General features: G+C 34.1%; 1 protein-coding gene across 1 annotated transcript in view; it reads right to left on the bottom strand.

Moving 5' to 3' along the window:
- LOC144252189 (adhesion G-protein coupled receptor V1-like) overlaps positions 1-20,171 on the bottom strand; it is a 96,820-nt gene that overhangs the window by 6,630 nt on the left and 70,019 nt on the right. Inside the window, 10 exon segments of the mRNA XM_077794683.1 lie at positions 1,980-2,164; positions 8,403-8,764; positions 8,767-8,803; positions 12,755-12,974; positions 13,456-13,657; positions 15,386-15,534; positions 17,624-17,856; positions 18,119-18,304; positions 18,480-18,618; positions 19,466-19,589. Coding sequence (XP_077650809.1) covers positions 1,980-2,164; positions 8,403-8,764; positions 8,767-8,803; positions 12,755-12,974; positions 13,456-13,657; positions 15,386-15,534; positions 17,624-17,856; positions 18,119-18,304; positions 18,480-18,618; positions 19,466-19,589 — 1,837 coding nt within the window.

Genomic DNA, 20,171 nt, shown 5'->3' with positions numbered 1-20,171 from the left:
TTCCACTGTTCTTCCCATTTCCCATCTCTTCCTCCTTTTAAATCCTCTTCTCAATCTCAACTCTACTGATGTCTCCTATATTTTGATGAAATTCATCTTACTTTTTCCCCTTTCTCTTTCTCCTTTTTTAAAATCCCTTATTTTCTATTAGCTTCCACCTTTCAGAGAAAACATTCAACTCTTGACTTTCTGAGTCTGTCTTACTGCAGTTCCATCCATTTACCGGCAAACACCATAATGTCATTCATTTTTATGGCTGAGTATTGTGTATCTGTACACAATTATGTACATATACCACGTTTTCTTTATTTATGCATCTATTGAAAGTCATCTAAGTTGGCTCCTTAGTTTGACTACTATGAATTGTGCTCCTATAAACATGAATATGTTGCATTACTATAGTATGCTGATTTAAAATATTTTGGACATATACTGAGGGGTGGGAAAGCTGGGTCATATGGTGGTTCTATTCTTAGTTGTTCAAGGAATTGCCACACTGTTTTCTGAAGTGGTTGCACCAATTTGCAGTCCCACCAGCAATGTATGAATGTACCTTTTTCCCCACATCCTCACCAACACTTATAATTTATTCTGGATAATTGCCATTCTGACTGGAATTAGATGAAATCTCAATGTAGTTTTGATTGCATTTCCTTAATTGCTAGAGACATTGAACATTTTTTTCATTTATTTGTTGACCATTTGTATTTCTTCTTTTGAAAAGTATCTGTTTAATTCTTTTGCCCATTTATTAATTGGGTTATTTGGATTTTTGGTGTTAAGTGTTTTGAATTCTTTGCATATTCTGGATATTAACATCCTGAGGAGCAGGTAGGAAAGATCTTCCTCCATTCTGTAAGCTCCCCCTTCATGCTCTTGTTTCCCTTTGAAGCAGAAACCTTTTAATTTGATACCATCCCATTTATTGATATTTTTAGTTTATTTCTTGCACTTTAGGAGTCTTGTTAAGGAAATCATTTTCTTCTAGCAGGTGCAGGGTTTCTGGTCTAATTCCTCGTTCTTTGTTATACTTTCAGTTAATTTTTGTGCAGGGTGAGAGGTAAGAGTCTAGTTTCATTCTTCTACATATGGACTTCCAGTTTGCCCATCACTGTTTGTTAAAAGGGCTATCTTTTTTCCAACATATATTTTGGCACCTTTATCTTACTATAAGAAAACTTTATTTACATTGATTTGTCTCTATGTCTTCTACTCTATTCCATTGGTCTTAATGCCTATTTTGGTGCCAATGCCATGCTGTTTTTGTTACTATCCCTCTGAAATATAATTCTAGATCCTATTTTTTCTGTGAAAATCAAGTTGAATTTCAATTTCCAGGCATGTTCTATTATCGGCCACTTTTACGTTGTCAAACAAAATAAAACATTTTTTTAGGTCCCTAAATGCACTGTATTTTATTTTTTCGTTCTCCTCTGGCTAGCTTCTTGCCATGACACTCCAGCCCAAAGTTCAACAGAGTATGAGAGCTGTCTTTGGAAGCACAAGTAGTAGCATATCAAAACACTCCCAGGGCTGGGGCTATAGAGTTCAATGGTAGAGCACTCACTTCTCATGTGTGAGGCACTGGGTTCAATCCTTAGTACCACACGAAAATAAAATTAATAAAGATATTAATAAAAAAGACCCCTAAAGTTCAGAATCAGCTCCCCTTTTTTTGGTCCTATTCAGAGTGTATCTTCTATTCATTGAATACATAAAAGTTGGAGACATGGCTGTTTACAACTTTTAAAACACACTTTGAAATAATAAGAATATATTGCTAACAGTACTCATTCATTTTTCTTCATGGAACTGTTAGGCTTTTTTCAAACAATTTGCTTAATTTGCCAAACAGGTACAATGCTTTGGCCAAATAATTCTGAGTTATATCATGTCAATGTCAATTTGCATCACATGTTGCTTGGTAAACAGTGAAGAAATGCATGTAAGGTACTATTGATGTATTAGAAGATACTTACTTTTCACCAGTAGAGCCACAGGTAACATCAGTCAGCAGAGAAAAGGCAAAATCTTCAGTCACTTCTGTAAAGTGGCTGAATCCTCTTGTATCCTTGCACTTTGGATTAACAAGAGCACAAAGAATCTCATAGAAAAGAGTTCTGCTTTTGGTACTGAAAACTTGATTTTTTCCTTCAACAGTTATCTAGAAAAAATTCAAGTATAAAAATATATACTTCAAAAATAAACTTCTTAAATTACATGTCATCTACATACTACATAAAATCTATATTAACAGTTGTTAATGTTTACAAACATGAACCTATGAAGCATTTAAGAGAAACTGGTATTTCAAATACATACATTTGCGCTTTAAAATGCAAAAATAAACATTTAATTTTTAAAAAGACACAATAGCCAAAATATTTTCTATTTAATCTTTAATAGCCCAAATGGTCACCTGGATCACTTAACTACAATAGTTAGCCTGATGAATTAAAACAAGTCCCATTTTTACACCACCCCCCAAAACATACATTCTTTTGACTAGCATATAAAGAAATAAATGCCTAGAGAATATTTTTTTATAATGGAAGTAGGATTATTTTTGTCTGTTTTTCAATGAACAGAAGCTACCACATGTCATTAAATTCTAATAATCAAATCAAGAAATTATTTTCAACCAATAGTACTCAAAACCACCTGGCATCCTTGTCTTTTTCAGAAATATGACCCTTCCTACTTTGGAAGACTACATTATTCATTAAATGTAGTCTTAAGAAAAATAGAGGGGAAAATCACCTTCATGGTTTTTCCTTGCCAGAATGAAGGAGCCCACATCTCAACTAATACCTAAGCAATGGTATGAAGCCACTGACTTATTTTGTTCTATTTTAATATATCTAATAAGTTCCTGTTAATTTTTTAAACTCCAAGTCATCACTTTCTCTATATTCTACATTATGCTCTTCCTGCCAACATACATTATCAACTTGCACATAAACTTATATTAGCCTTGAAATGACTAACCCGTTTCTCCTGCTAAAGGAGCTCATGAGGGAGTTCTCCATATTTTTTTGTGTGTGACTTAGTAACATTCCAAACTCAAAGAAGAACTCAAGATCTGAATATATAGTAGCCACCTCAAAGATAGGAAGGGAGAATGCAGAATAATCCACAGGGGAAATACAACGAAAGGAACAGAATAACAATTTAAGAATGAGGAAATTACAAAGGAAGATGAAAGAACAGCTGATTGGACACTGAAACAAGCAAACTGGTCATAACAAATGGACACTGAAACAAGCAAACTGGTCATAACAAATGGAAAATAAGCTCAAGAAACTCTCCTAGAACTCAAAGAAAATGTAACAGACAAGTAGGACAAATCCCTCAGACACAAGCATACGAAAGAACAGATACAAGAAAAAAAAATACCAAAGTTCTTTAATAAGCTAAAGAGACACTCCTGTCTAAAAGTTCAGAGATTACTTTCAATCAGAGGAAATTAAGAAAACAAAAAACACCAGACATATAATGTCTGAGTGATTTTTTAAAAATATTTTTAAAAAGTCATACTAGAAATCATCAAAATAAAACATAGTAACAGAGAAACAAAAATTCAATCTGACATGAGGCATTTCTGAAAATGAAATGCCAGAAGCCAACAGAGACACAGGTACATAATTTTAAGAACTAAAAGTTATGATCCAAAATTTCTAGAGTTTTTCAAACTGTTATCCATGTTCAAAGGAAACAATTCCTTTTAGTAGAGTGCACAAAATAAAACAAAAAGGGCATTTATATAAAGCTTGGTTATTGTGGGCACTTCAGAGTTCTTAGAACTTTATGTTAACTTCTTTAATCTTCACAAGAATCCTCTGAGGAAAGTCTTAGTATGATCTTTGTTTCATTTCCAGGGAAAGAAACTGATTCAGAAAGAAAATAACTTAAGTCAGCCAAAACACAGGGTTGGTGACTGGCCAAACCCAGGAGGTGTTCCTGACAGATACCTGCACTGACTGCCCAAATCCCCCACAGGCTTGTCAAAAAAACAACATAGATTGATTCAGGTCACAGACAACTTAGTTAAAATTATTGCAATTATAAAATACAAAATCAGTCAGTAAAATACAGATTGAAATCTAAGCCAGTTAGTACTATTATAAATTATAGGTACAAAATAATCTTGGCATCAAATGCATAATATTAAAAGTGTGATAAAAAATAAATAGTCTGGCTTTTTAAGGACATTTTACATAAACAGATACAAAAGAAACATCCAAATTATAGAAATTGACTTAAAAACAAGCAGAAGACTTAAAACAACCATGGGAAAAAATTAAAAACCTGTCAGGGTTAAAAATAAAAGAAGCAACCATTGGAAATGGGAGATGGTCTACCAAACTTCCACAAAACAAATTATTCATATGCTCTTTCAAGTTTTCCAGAACACAAAATTAGGCCTCCTGACTCATGTTTTATTAACCTCCAATTGCCAAGAAATCTAAATCTGGTAAAATTAAAATTGTAATATCAAATCCAGCAGGGTTTTAAAAGACTGATAGTGTTATTAAGGCAACTGACAGCTTTTAAAATTATTTTTACTGTACCATGCGTGGGAAAATCAGAGGCGAGAATATCATGTTATTGCAAAAATATGCCCAACCCCACTGTTGGATTTTATCTAGAAGTCTTCATATGAATCATTTAAAGCTATTGCTTTTTTTAGGACAATATTTGTATCATGCAAACATGAATAAATAACACTTCTAGAGTGTGTGATCTTATCTAAGATATTGAGATTTTAGTAAAAAAAACATTATGGAAAATAAAACAAACATTATGTAGGGCGGGTTCTGTTTCAAAGAACTTGGAAACTTAGAACTTAGAAACAGTTTTACCTGCAATACAAGATTTTATGTAACCAAGTTCTATTCAGCCCTGGCAGATTTAGGCTGTAACTTCTGAAGCTGAGGTTGAAGTGTTAGTTTAACATGATATATATGAAAGGTTACTAGATGAAGTATAGGATTCCTTGAATTTCAGATGAGCACATAATAACTGGTTGCTAAATAAGTATGGCAAGTAAGTATTTTATGATGTATATATGCTTAAAATTTAGTTGTTTATCTGAATTTCAAACTTAACTGGGCATCCTTTAATTTTATTGGTTAAGTTTTATAACCTTATCCATATGTGATTATCTATATCTTCAGTGCTTTGTTTTATTATTCTTGTAGTCTAATTATATAACTATGTCTAAAAGATGAAATATTTATTTTGTGGCATACAGTCATGCATAACTTAACAAGGGAGATATGTTCTGTGAAATGCATTGTGGATAGTTCTGTCCTTGTGAATATCACAGAGTACTTACTATCTGATAAGTACCTACATGCAGGATACATGGTTTAGCCTACTGCTCCCAGGCTACAAATCTGTACAGCATATTACTGTACTTAATACTATAGGTGACACATGGTAGTATTTGCAAATGTAAACACAGAAAATCTACAGTAAAAATACTAATAGGAATTTGTAATCTTATGGAAACACCATAATGTGGTCCATTATTGGCTAAAATGTTTTTGTGTGGTTCATTCATGGCTGTATTTCATCAATACACCAGAATTTATTGAACTAGGCCCCCCTCGATAGCAACTTTTTGTTTCAATTTTTGTTATTACCGTAAGTAATGCTAAAATAAGCATTGCTGCCATACATGGTATTTGAACAAATGTTCCCAAACCCATTTGTTCTGTTTGAACACAACACCCATTAGGTATTCATCTAGAACAAGCTTTAAAAGTTATAACCCATGAATTTCAGAGGTACCCCAATTTTTCCCATATTAAAAGGAAATAGAAAGTTCCTTTTGGTAAAGCACACAAATAATCATAACAAAATAATCAAGATATATTATTTGATAACCACTCAAATCAGTGTTGATTCTTTTTTAAAAAATATTTATTTTTTAATTATAGGTGAACACAATCTCTTTATTTTATTTCATTTCATTTTATTTTATGTGGTGCTGATATCAAACCTAGTGCTTCATTCATGCTGGGCAAGTGCTCTACCTCTGAGCCACATCCCAACCCTCAGTGTTGATTCTTGACCAATGGCATATAACCATCTTATATAACTTACTGAGGAAAAGGGGCAGCAGAATTTTCTTATATCTTCTACAAAAAATTTGATCTGAAGTTCTCTGCTCTACCCTACATTGTTCTCATATATGCTTTCCCTTGTCTTGGCCAAAAATCAACTTGCTGATGTCCCATGCCATTTCATCATTAGAAAACTTAAGTAACATGGGCTGGGGTCATGGCTCAGTGGCAGAGCACATGCTTCACACATGTGAGGCACTGGATTCAATCCTCAGCACCACATAAAAATAATAAATAAAACAAAATAAAGATATTGTGTCCATGTATAACTAAAAACAATATTTAAAAAAATTTAAGTAACATTATTTTCTGGAGTGAGATCACTATTTTCTAGAATGTTCTCTATGTGAAATAACAACCACTTCTCTGCTTTACAAGCTACTTGGCATGGCCTCTTCTTCTTACCTATATACATAACAATTTTCTTTTTTTATACATTGAGCTTTATATTTTAAGAAATATCATGGAAAATAGAATAGACATGATATTCTAAGTCCCTGCTGTAAACATTTTAAATATTTAAAGGTCACTATGTTAGAAATATAGTATTAATAAATTCATACATATGTGATCAAAACTTTTTATACTAATATGTAAATGTGCTACTATAAAATATCTTGGTAAGAATCCCACACACACATTCTCATGTTTTCCTCTAGTACTAACTCTTTTTATTTATCTATTTTCATGTATGTCCTTGGGCTCATATCTCCATTTAACTCCATCATTTTCAGAAGTGTAAATAAATAAATGGGTTTAAAACAAAACCTAGTTGGTCCACGTCCAGGCCAAATTGAATGCCTAAAGTTATCTGGCCATCCCATAGCTTTTCCTTTTCTGGGAAAGTTTCCAGTGCCCAAGAGAAACAGAGAACAAGCAGTGGATAATTGTTCCTGTTTCGTGGAATTTAAACTAAAAGCACTATGTGGATGAATACCTACTCCAAGTCCTCTTTTTTTAAAACTAAATTATTTATTTATTCTAATTTATTACACATGATGGCAGAATGCAATTCACAGAGCACAGTTTTTCAAGTCACTGATTATACATAAAGTATTTTTCACGCCATTTGTGTCTTCATACATGTACTTAGGGTAATGATGTCTAACTCATTCCACCATCATTCCTACCCCCCTATTCCCTCCCTCCCCATCCCTTTCCTTTGCCCTTTCTAAATTTCCTCCATTCCTCTCATATTCCACTCCATCACCATTATGAGTAAGCCTCTTCATATCAAAGAAAACATTCAGTTTGGCTTTTGGGGATTGGCTTGCTTCACCTAGCATTATATTCTCCAGCTCCATCCATTTACCTGCAAATGCCATGATTTTATTCTCTTTTAATGCTGAGTAATATTCCATCATGAATATATACCAAAGCTTCCCAATCCATTTATCTACTGAAGGGCATCTGGGTTGGTTCCACAATTTAACTATTGTGAATTGTGCTGCTATAATAAACCTTGAGATGACTGTGTCCCTGTAGAATGCTGTTTTTAAGTCCTTTGAGTATAAATCGAGGAGTTGGATAGCTGGGTCAAATGGTGGTTCCAATGAAGACCCTATATCTGGCGTTAGGTTGACATCCACAAGCACATCAGATAGAGCACTAATCTCTAGGATATATAAAGCACTCAAAAACCTTAACACCAAAAAACAAATAACCCAATCAATAAATGGATTAAGGAACTGAATAGATACTTCTTAGAAGAGGATATACAATTAATCAACAAACATATGAAAAAATGTTCAACATCTCTAGCAATTAGAGAAATGCAAATCAAAACTACTCTAAGATTTCATCTCACTCCAGTCAGAATGGCAGTTACCAAGAATACAAACAAATATAAGTGTTGGCAAGTGGGGAAAAGGGCATACTCATACATTGCTAGTGGGACTATACATTGGTGCAAGTCCTCTTTTTATGACTGCAAAAACAATAGAGGATCAAATGCCAAAGACAAGTGAACAGCTTCTGGAGAATCAGAAAGAGCCTGCAGTTTCCAACATCTGTTCTGCCTTTTTAGACTTTGAACTATTTTTTTCTGCTGCACAAGATTATGGAAATTGAATACTGAGGGTGTCAAACAGGCATCCCTCATATCATAACAAAAGTTCATTGTCAGGTATGATGAATTCTACTCTTATATTTAGAAGTTTAGTGTTATCACAATTCTATGTATGTGATATAATAGAATTCAACTTTTGTGTTGGTTTTCTAATTTGTCAAGTTTTATTAAACCAAGTGTTTCCATTTGCAAGTTTTTCTTACCTTTTCTATTAGATGCACCACAGCACTGAGCAGTTCGTCCGTGTTCTCTGTGGCTACATTCATGGTAATGTTGTGGAGCACTCTGTTAAGAATGTCTTCATCAAGGGGCTGATGTAGCTGATCGGCAAGGCCCCAAATCACCTGTGACTCTGCATCAGAGACAAGAGTAATGTTGGCAGTACCATATGCTTTATCAATTCTGGCACCACCTTTTGGGCCCAAAAGCACAATCTAAAAGTGTTTAGGAAATGGACTTGAAGACCCTATATCTGGCGTTAGGTTGACATCCAACATGGTGTTGCTCTGGCCAGGTTCAAAGACCAATGTGCCTTCATTTCTCATAAAATCCTTTCCAGTAACAGTATGAGAGTACGACCAATTGTTTCAGCACTCCTCAACTCCTGCAAAGGAAACAATAACATATAAGTGAAACAATGATGTCTCTGAACATGACATAAACAAAATTTTATTTTGTAAAAATAAATTTCTATTTTGTTAAATAAACTGATGGGCAATATAGGGCTTTATATGTTTTCTAATCTAATTAATAATTTGTAGAGATAAACATACATCATACAGTAATGGAGTTTGGAAAGACAGGTTCTTTTGAGTGAACATATCAAAGAAGAGAACTAGAAAAGAAATGTTGCTTTTTCCCCATAAATGTCTCCCAGGTGAACACACTAAAAGTTGTGCTTTAGCTTACACATGCTGGGGAACATACGTATGAAGGAACAAAAGAAATATTAACATTTCATTCCTACCTGGAAATTTGTTGGAGAGGTAGTTGTAAAGTAGGGAGGATAAGGAGGAGGCAGAGAGAAGGAAGGAGAAGGAAGAATAAACTGGTCTCTTGCTCACACTTAAATACAGGAATGCAGGAATGTGTTATAAGGTCCTAAGTGCATATATCTCTCATGTTTTCAGTTTGGTTATTAAAAAGTATTCAGAAAGTTAAGCATGAATACTTAGTCACGGAAGAATGAAAGGAATTCACATTTATTTACAACTGAGCCAACAACTGTGAAACTCAGAGTATAGCCCAGGATTGCAAAATATAGATGCAGAATTAAAGAGCAGGTCACTCATAGGAACTATTATTCTAGTGAAGACTTACAGAAAACAGAAGAGCTATGGAATTAATTATCTATTAATACATGGTGTTTTATGACAAAAAATAGATGAAGTACGGGAAGGGAAAGGTCAGGGCACAATTTTAGATAATGCTGGTTACAGAAGCTCTTGAGCTGATATTAAAAAAGACCTCAGTGAAGTAAAGAAATAGGTTACATGATGATCTCAGCAGAAATATTCTAGATATCAGGAGAAATATTCTAGGCAGGAAGAAGAGCAATCACAAAGTCCCTGAAGTAAGAACCATCTTAGTATAAGTGAAGAAACCAGAAGGCCATCGTGACTGGAAGCTCACATGAGAGGTGGAAGGGGTCATTTGGGGTGGGCACATGATTGGAAACATGGAAAATACAAGAAAGTGGCCCACTTCATTCAATATTTTCATCAGCGTTCAGGCTGTTATCTTTATTGGTCTTTTAACAGAAAATAAGCACAGAGGCAGGAAGAAGGCACACGTTTTTGCAATAGTTCATGTGAGAAATAGTGGTAGCTTGATTTAGGGTCCCAGGAGTGGAAAGATTTGAAGTACCCAGACTGGGAATGTATTTTGAATATAGAGTTAAGAGGACTTTATGATGAATTCAATGCTGGGTTAAAGGAAAAGGAAAATTGAGGATAAAGTCTAGCAGTTGGCTTTGATGAATAAGTAACTGCATGAATGATGGAAAGCTAGGGGAAATATTGTTGAAGGAGATATCAAGAGTCAATTATCATACATATTAAGTCTGAGATGCCTCAGACACTGAAGCAAAGATTTCAAGTAAGAAAAATCAGATACATGAGTCTGGAAAGGGGGAGGCAATTGACAAAAATTTGGGAGTCCTAAGCTTTCAGGTAACACTTATAGGTCTGCATAGTATAGCCTGGAGAGTGAGTCTGGGTAGATTCCAACAGGCATCATCACCTACATTTACATCAGAGAGGAACTCCCAGTGAGGTAATATTAAGAGCAGGAAAGTACCTCAACCTAGAAACCCAAAGGGAACAGCATCCTTCGGGAAGAGGAAGTAATCAACTATTTCAAAAAATGAACAGTCCATGAAGACAGTCTTTTAAAATCATCTGCAGAACAATGATAGAACAAAAACCTTACTGAAGGAAACTACTCAAAAGCTTATTGGCTTTTGTATTTTAAATGGTTACACTACAAATATGCATTGAATATTATATAACAAAAATCAGAACAAGTTGGATGGTTATTTAACAAACATTGTTGAATGAAATAAGGATGCCTCAGACCAACATGCCTCAGAACACAATTTCAAGAATTTAATTTGCATAACTTCCTAAACAGGTAGACCCCAAAAACATATGGTGGGTGGTAAAACTACAGATAAAAGCAATGGAGTAGTTAAACATGAAATTCAGAATAGAGGTTATCTGTAAGATAACCTCTTATATCAGAGAGGGGTTCATGGCCCCTAGTTTTAAATTCCTGGTAAAGCTGGATTTCTCACAGAGGTGGTGGTGTTTGATTAGTATGAACTGCATATATACATTTTGTCCACTGTTTTCTGGTAGAATTTGTTTCATAATTCAAATATTTAAAGGAAGTAAAAAAATCAAAATGTTCTTATATTTATAAAAATGTGGCACAAACAATCAGCAGTATGCTATTGGAAAGTCAATATAGAAACATTTGAATAAACAGGCATTATAAGAATAAGAAGTAAATTCACAATGTTTCTTGAACTTGTGTACTCTGAGCTATTGCACAAATATATACATGATTAGCATCTGTTTTCAAATTTGGTTTAAAATATAGATGATTAGAATCTGTTTTCAAATTTGGTTTAGCTATAGGCCTATTTAATGAAAGCTTAACTAGAATGGGTGATCTTTTCATTATTTCAAGTAATTAGGATGGAAAATTCCTTCTTTATATCATCAAGACTTAAATATTGTAGAATATATGCTGCCTGTATTTATGTATATGGGAATGTATTTATGTATATGGGAATGCTGACCTAACAAAGTATATGGATGTTATAGTGACTATTCTAACTTCACTAATCTCTCCTAAGTAAAGTGAAAATCATTATCATCATAACAAAATGGTGACTTGGTTCATTACTGTGTTCTCATCTTGCCAGTTCTTGGAAAGCAGAATTACACAGCTTTATCTTCTAGCAATATGCCTAAAATTCAGAAAGAAAGAAAGGCAGGGCAATGAAACAACAGGAAGTTATGCAAATGAAATGAAACACCAGAGAGGTAAAATTATATTTTGATTTTTTAAAATCACACTTGTTACTTTTCAATAATTGTAGATTAGCATGCAGTTATAAGAATAATAAAAAGATTTCCTACACCCTTTATTTAGTAACCCTTATTGGTGGCATCTTGCATAACTATAATATAAATCATGACCAGGGTACTGGCATCAATATAGACAAGACTATCAAGACATTTTTTTTTCTTTTTCTCTTTGGTACCAAGGATTAAACCCATAGGCACTTAACCACTGAGCCATGTTCCCAGCCCTTTTTATTCTTTATTTTGAAATAGGGCCTTGCTAAATTGCTGAAAGCTGTCTTTGAACTTGTGATCCTCCTGCCTCAGCCTCAAAGAATCCTTCAGTTGACTTTTGTCTGCACTCTATGCCACCCCCTCTTTCATCTTTGGAAACCACTAAACTCCAATTCGATGATTTTTTAATTTTGGGAATATTATATAAATGATATCATACAGTATATAATTTGGGGATTTTTTTCACTTAGCATGATCATGTGGAGGTGACTCTGGTTGTCATATGTATCAATAGATTATTTTTAATTATTACTGAGTTGTGGTTCAGGGCATGGACACACTACAGTTTAACCATTCACCCATTAAAAAGAAAATGTTGTTGGGGCCTCAGTAGCTCAGTTGGTAGAGCATTTGCCTTGCATGTGTGAGGCACTTGGTTCAATTCAGTGCCCCTGAGTTCAATCCCTGGTACCGGGAAAAAAAACATAAAAATAAAAAAAAATATTTGTTGAAGTTATAAATTTAAACAGAACAATTAACTTGCTCTCAAGAATTCCTTGAGGATAGATGTATGTCCAATACACTTTTATGTACTTCATCTTATCCAGAAACCATTGTACCCATACAAGGTAATTAATAAATACTATTTATTGATTGTGAATAAGCATATATATTTGGAGAAGAAAATCCAAAATCATATACAATCTATCAAAAATTATTTTTAAAACCAAAAAAAAGAATAACTCTACCTGAATCTTTCCTAAGAGTCTTCCAGTTCTTTCGAGGACCAAGGATAAAATCATTGTGGATTTGGGGTTAGGAACAGAAATTTTGCTTTGATCGAGAAATCTTATAGTGCTAAATGGAGATTCACTCTTGCTGATGGTGATTTTGCTCACTAGGTGGCGCCCAAGGATCGCTCCACCAGTAACTCCAGTGAGAAGAATTTCAAAAGGCTCCTCAAATTCACTGCATAGCGAGAAGGAGCAATTCTGAGTCTAAACATATTAAAATGCTTGTAAAATCCAAATAACTAGTCATTTTCCAAATTGATCATACATATTCAAGGCACAGTATTCAGACTCCAAATGGAAGAGGAGGGTGCTTAACTGAAAGCATGAATGATCAGCATCAATATTACATAACCTGGGACAGTTATTAGACTTTCCTCCTCTCTTTTCAGTTGCTTAAGGCTTAAGGAAGTGCACTGAAGGATGTTTCCACATTCTGATTAGAGTTTTTAAGTCTCCAGAAATAGAAATTATCTCTTCTATTTGAAAGGAAATGACATACACAATGATGGTCCCGGGACTCCTTTCCCTATGCCCAACATCCCCTAAAGTCTTTCATCTGCTCTTTCTCAATGGGCACATGTATTATGGGTGCATGTTAGAGTCAGATCTCAATATCATGTTTTATGTGGGCCCACACAGTTTCCTGGATTACCAACCTTTCACTGCCATCAGTGATGGAGACATTTATAAAACTTAAGTTCTGTCCATGCTGAAAGGTGACTGAACTGCTGTGCAGCATATAACTGATGCCCCCTGGAACAGCAGAGGAGCTCTGGGAGATGGCATCAGCAGTCACAATGCCATAAGTTCCATGCAGCCTCACCACTGGGATCGCAATTGCTCGAACATCCTCCTCCACTGTAAGGGGAACTGGGAGTTAACTGGTACACCGGAAAAAGCAACCAACTTTTATATGATTCAGACAAATTAAACTAGGTAACTAAACATGATGTGACAAGGCAAACTATCACTTTAAAAACGATTAGTGAAAATTTCATGACTCATTTTTTTTTAGAAATAATGTAGTTCACTAGATGTTGAAAGTTATAGTGAACAGTAAAGGTTAGAATCCACACAACCTATTTAGTCATTAGCATAGGCATTTCTTCTCTGTGTACCATGTACAAACATAAAGACTTGGTTTATAAGACAATGTTAGCTGGACTTAAGAAACTTCAAATTTATATATGGATTACAAATTTATATATGGATTAGTTCTAAATAGATTGTTGAAAGATAATAATATAAATAAAATGTATGCTACTTATATGAATACTTTAAAAATCTACATAAAAAATTCTGTTATGGTTTCAGGTCCTTTAAAATATACTGTGAATATGAAAATGCAACCTCAATGCTTGATTTCAATTTAAAAATTAATTTTAAAATATTTATTTCTACTTGAGCTCTACTAACCTCAATATATTAAAATATCATTTCATAGAGTTCACATATCTAGGGATAAATAAGAGTGCACTTACATAAAAACTATATATAAAGAGGTATTACCCCATGATTCCCAAAAAGAGAGTGAATCAAAATTAAGAAACGGAAAAAATAGTCAAAATCCTATTTCTTTCTTCATGCAAAAATTCAACACAAATTGTAATATCTTGCATGATTTACCCATAAAAGTCATTATTAACCAATTCTTTAAATGATTTTTTGATGAACTTTAAAAATGTCGAGATAACCAAAGAATTTTGACAGAAACAATGGAGCCAATAAATTACTTGCCCAAGCAAGATAACATGTTAATTTTTCAGATTAAATAGCATTTTTATTTGTTATTTTTAGGTATACATGACAGTAGAGTGTATTTTGACATGTTATACATACACGGAGTATAACTTATTCTAATTAGGATCCCATTTTTGTGGTTGTACATGAGGTGGAGTTTCACTGGTCATGTCTTCATATATGAATAAAAGAAAATTATGTCTGATTCATTCTACTGTCTTCCTATTACCATTTCCCCTCCCTTCCCTTCATTCCCCTTATATTCTTCCTTTGAATAAAACCATTTCCTAGAAAGGGAGCTTTCTCTTTCTCCCTAGAAAGGGATATAGCCATAATTCTCTGTACTCTTCTTCTATAGAAGGGAACTTCTACAAAGGGAAACTGATACTCAAACTATTTCCAAAAATAGGATCAAGATCCAGACACTACCTCCACCTGCACCAATAACAAAGTCATTTCAAAGGTAATTATTCACTAAAAAGTGAATATTCACTAATTTCTTATGACATAGGAAATTAAATAATTTAGAGAAGTTTTCATTAAAATGTTTAAAACTGAAACATTTTAATAATCCTAAGGTTAAGTATAATTTTTTTTCTACAATCACTTATTTTTAACCATTTGGCTTTGCCATACACAGAATGGTTCAAGACTTCATATTGATAATTAAAAACATTTTCAAAATTAGTAAGTATAAAAATATAAAGGTATATATGTGTGTGCACACACACATACACACCAAACCAAGAAAATTTTACATATGCAAGTTCAAAATGAATACTATGTTCAGGTACTTTCTAATTGAGAAGATGGTGGAAAACATACAATTAAGCCACTTGGACTTACCTTTGAAAGTAGTATACTTTGGGTCAAATTCAATGATTCCCTCTGCATTATCATTTTTCATTATTATGATTCGAACAACAGAGGTGTTTCCTATTTCAGGAGGTTGATCTATCTGAAGTCCATTTTCTTGGATGGTAAAATCATATCCTCTTTGGAAAGTCATAAAAAATAAAATTTTAAAACACAAAAAATAAATAACAAATACATAATTGCTTAGCATGAATTGAAAGATCCTTTGGAATATTTTAGCTCCTGTAACTTAGCTCTATTAAGTATTGTAATACTTTTAAGGATACTCAACACTAAGGTACTCCTTTTTTTTAATGATGTTTTGAAAAGATTTCTGTGCTTCTCCCAATTACTGGCACCTTCATGAAACCAAAACTAATATAAAATCACTAAACTTGGGCAATGTGAACATAGTAAATCTATTAGAAAATTTGGAAGCAACTGAAATAAGACAAACCTCTGGAGATCACTTCTGAGCACATGTATAGTAATGAGCCTTGGGCACTCAGAGAGTAAACCAGGTAGGGGTGAGGTTTACATTGCTAGGTTACAAGGGTTGCTTTAAAAAATATAAGGAGTATCTTTTTGTTAATTAAATTTCAAGTTAAACCATCAAGATTTAAGAAAATAGTTTAATGAAATTATAATTCCACTATATTGAGGGCAGTTTACTTATATAATAACATTTCTACAAAAGACATTTTTTAAGATAGATGTTATTCAGGCTTTGACTTACAGGGCTCTATGACACTTTATTTTCTAAAGATAAAAAAAATGACAGTGAATGATTTTAGTCCTTACAATTCTCAAATTCTGTTTACCTGATATTTATAACCTACCTTGTACTGAAAATTGAAAAGTGGTAAATAAATATTTTGTATTAGGCAAAATTGGAAAACTGAGGATTAAAATATTAAATGATAATAGTAACTATTATCAGTACTCTGAGATGGGTTGTAAATTAGCTGATTACCATACACTAGTATCAAAGTAGTAGTAATTCTAGTGAGCAGGCAACAAGGAAAAAACACTGTGCTATACTACTTTCTTTTTCAGATCAAAGGAAGTCCAGAAATTTATCTGGAAGGACACACTTCTCTCCCAGAATTAAACTTAAGTAGAAACTACTTTTTTAAAAAGCCAAGAAGGCAAAAATCTTTAAGTCCCCTTATAATCAATCAATAACACACATATGATCTCACATTTAATTAGCTATTTCTTCCAAAATGAATGTATTTGATTCAAGGGGTGACCAGTTTGACTTTTAACATATTTAATATGTGTAGAAATTCATTCCCATTGCCAGTCACCGAATCATTTCTGGGAAATTAAAGATTTGAATTGTAATAAACACAAAACATTTTTCCCCCAGCTAGGATGATGTACCCTCTACTTAAGGCACTGAGAGAGAAATATTTTAGTTTAAAAAGTTTTTAAAGCACAAAGTTATGTAGCAAATGTAAAACTATTTTTATATACAAAAAAATATTTCTTCCAGATTCCTATAAACACAAAAGCTATTCTAGTGGAAGGACCCCCTTTGTGTCCTTTGTAAGCTGTGCAGAGAAGAGGAGCTTGCAAAGCTGCTGAACCTGTGAGCTGTTCAACCATGGGTACTCAAGTATGTGCTAAGGGTGTTTTCCATCTCATCAACTGAGCCAGTTCCATGAAAACAGAGAATGAAAGAGACTCATGATGGTTAAATTTTCATCTTCACTAAAAACATAGTGCACATTAATGGCCAACCATCTTCCACTCAAAAATTTCCCCACTTTAAAACTGATGTTGGGCACCACCCATAAGAAAACAATATAATATAGCTTTCAGACACACAATGGAAGATGCCCCTCCCTCCAGTTCTTTCTCAGGTACAGAAATAGCAGGAAGCAAATTCTGCCACCCCAGCAGACCTGTGACCTAGAGAACAGTTAGGATCTCTCCTCACCAGATTATTAGACACAGTGTCATCTCATTCCCTGCCTGCTCTGAATGAATTCACAGACCAGAGCCACATACTCTGTAAATTCAAGAGAAAAATTAAAATTCAGAAAAGTGCAAATAATAACACCTAGTCTTTTTCATAATTTCCCTTCTATGAGCTGTTAGAACATCACATAGGTTGAAAAACAGCAAGAAAAGAATAGTTGTACACCTCAGTATTGGTGTCTACACATGTAGCTTTATTCATTCTCTCTCCCTCTTTTTTACTCATTTCCTGTTCTTCTTTACCTTCCCTGGAGTTCCACCTTTAGAATTGCTACAGAAAATTCTTCAGGGCCTTCAGGATGGTTGTCATCAAGGATTTCAACAAGCAGACTCTTCACCGTCTTTCTGGCTTCAAGGAGGAGCTCTCCTGATGCAGAAACCAAATCTGAGCCAGCATCTGCTGTCCCGCTCACAGTCTTGTACCAGAGTCTCACCAGGCCAAAATATCCACCCGAACGGATGATCGTGACATTAACCTAGGCAAAAAGCATTTTCTCATTTGATTTGTATGTCTATTCTACCAGACAACATTATCACTAATTAAAGACTATTTACCAGGATTATGTTGAAATTAAACATGAATTTATAAAGTATATGCTATATGTTAAAATAATGTTAGGAGCAATTTAATGTGTTTGTGAAAAACTTTAGACTACGAACAAGAGAATACTTTTAAAGAGCATTCACAACATCAAAAACAAAAACAATATTAATATTTTTAAGTAAGTCACACCATACCCCCAGTGCTTCCTCTGATACTCGAAGCTGCTCCTGTGAAAAGGAAAATCGGCCATAGGGAAAGTCACTGGCCACCACAGTGATGTTGGCCTTGCTTCTGGAGTCACTCAGCACACCTCCCTCGCTGACTTCAGTGAGCTGAAACTCATAGAAAGACTTTTCCTCAGGAATATTATCATTCAAAGCCTAGAGAAGGATGAAAACAATCATTAACAGTAAAATCTGTAAAACTTAAACATTCCTTTTACATAAAAAGCAGCAACAGATTCTGCAATATTACCAACCTCATCATGGCCCACCCCAACACCCCCCCCCCCACACACACAGAGTGAAGGGCATAATAAGCCAGCAACATTGATACCTGTATCACTACAATGGCTGCAGACTGTCCATCTCGCATTATCAGTTTTCCTGACGTTTGAGCAAACACCCCCACAGAAGGAGGGATGATTCTCCAGAACACTGTGACCTCTGCCCAGATCGCTGGGCCGTGAACAAGGCTACAACAATACACAAATGTATATTCAATACATTTTGATTGCTGGTACTTTTCCTAAATGTTTACTGAATCTTTCAACAGTAACCAATTTTCATTTATTTCAAGAACTTAATACTTTTAACTAAACTCGTCTATCAATTATAAACTGCAAGAAAGTACTTAGAAAATACTGAGCTAGAGTAGTGTCAATGTATGACAAGCATATTGTCAAAAACTGAACATTAATAGTGGGAGGGAATAAAAAGAAGTTGTTACAGATTTTTAATACATAGGGCATAAAATATGAATAGCCTAACAAACTTCTCCAAAGAATAATAAACACTTCATACATGTGCATACTAATGGAAAAGGATAAATAATCATCTTTGGATAACTATCACAAAGATAAAATTTTCATGAGAAAATTTGAGAGAAACAGACATTCCTATGATCATACTAATTTAGTTATACGATAAGTCCTGACATTGTAACACTTAGAATCAAAATCTTTGACCTTGATGCTTTTTTAAAAGATGGTTTCCAGCTAAGGCAAACATGCTAACAAAGATGGAATATATCTCCTATATTGCACATTTACCTACAGAATAGGGCTGAAAGCATGGACTTTTGATCTCAACCCCAGGAGCTTTCCTTGGTGTAGGTTATGCAAATCATCCATTAGTCTGAAACTTTTTTGGGATCTAATTTCTATTTCAGTCTAAAAGGTGCAGCATTTCCAAATGATGCTACCTCTATGTAAAATCATGATGCATGAACACTGTGTATGCACTAAGAATGGTGTACTATGACTAATCCTTTAAACAATGTCATAACCCCGTAGAAGCAAAGAAAAATCTTGAAGCTCTTACCTGATGATAGCAGTACCCTTATATTTAGCTGAAGGCTCCCCAATGAGGACATGCCTAGATGATGGAGCTATCCCAACTTCTCCTGGCGCTCCCGTTTCTCCCAGAGTGATTATTGATGCACTACCTAAGTTGATGATGACACATAACACAAAAGGATAACTACCCAAAATACATACAGTAATGCTAGAATTTTCCTGACCACAGATTTTGCTTTTTGTCACAGACCCATGAATAGGATGGAGTTTTTATAGCAAAAAAGACATATAACAATACAAAGTTTTTATAATTAAACTCTGGGCCATTTTTTTACTGTGATTATTGTTGATAGAACACACAACAAAAATTTTCTTGAAACATTCTCTACTGATCCAAGCAACAAGTCATCACAGGAACCATATGATGCCTGTTTCTGAAGTGTCAAAATATGTAGTTTCTAGTTTCAGATGAAAACAGGTAAACACTACATATCAAACATAATGTGTTAGTTTAAAATAATGTTGAATTATAAAAAATAATGTTTCCAAAATTTAGGAAATCAAAACCATTATTAATATTTCAAATAAATAATTCCAAACTTACATAAGACAAGCACATCAGAGCACATATGGAGCATGCATGAGGCCCTGGGCTTCATTCCCAGCAGAAAGGGAGGGAGGGAGGGAGGGAGGGAGGGAAGGAAGGAAGAAAAGCACATGACAAAAATGGG

Source organism: Urocitellus parryii, unplaced genomic scaffold (assembly GCF_045843805.1).
Source record: "Urocitellus parryii isolate mUroPar1 unplaced genomic scaffold, mUroPar1.hap1 Scaffold_37, whole genome shotgun sequence".
In the NCBI taxonomy this organism is placed as follows: Eukaryota; Metazoa; Chordata; class Mammalia; order Rodentia; family Sciuridae; genus Urocitellus; species Urocitellus parryii.
Note: the sequence above shows the minus strand (reverse complement) of the source record. Positions and strands in the feature narration are given on the sequence as shown.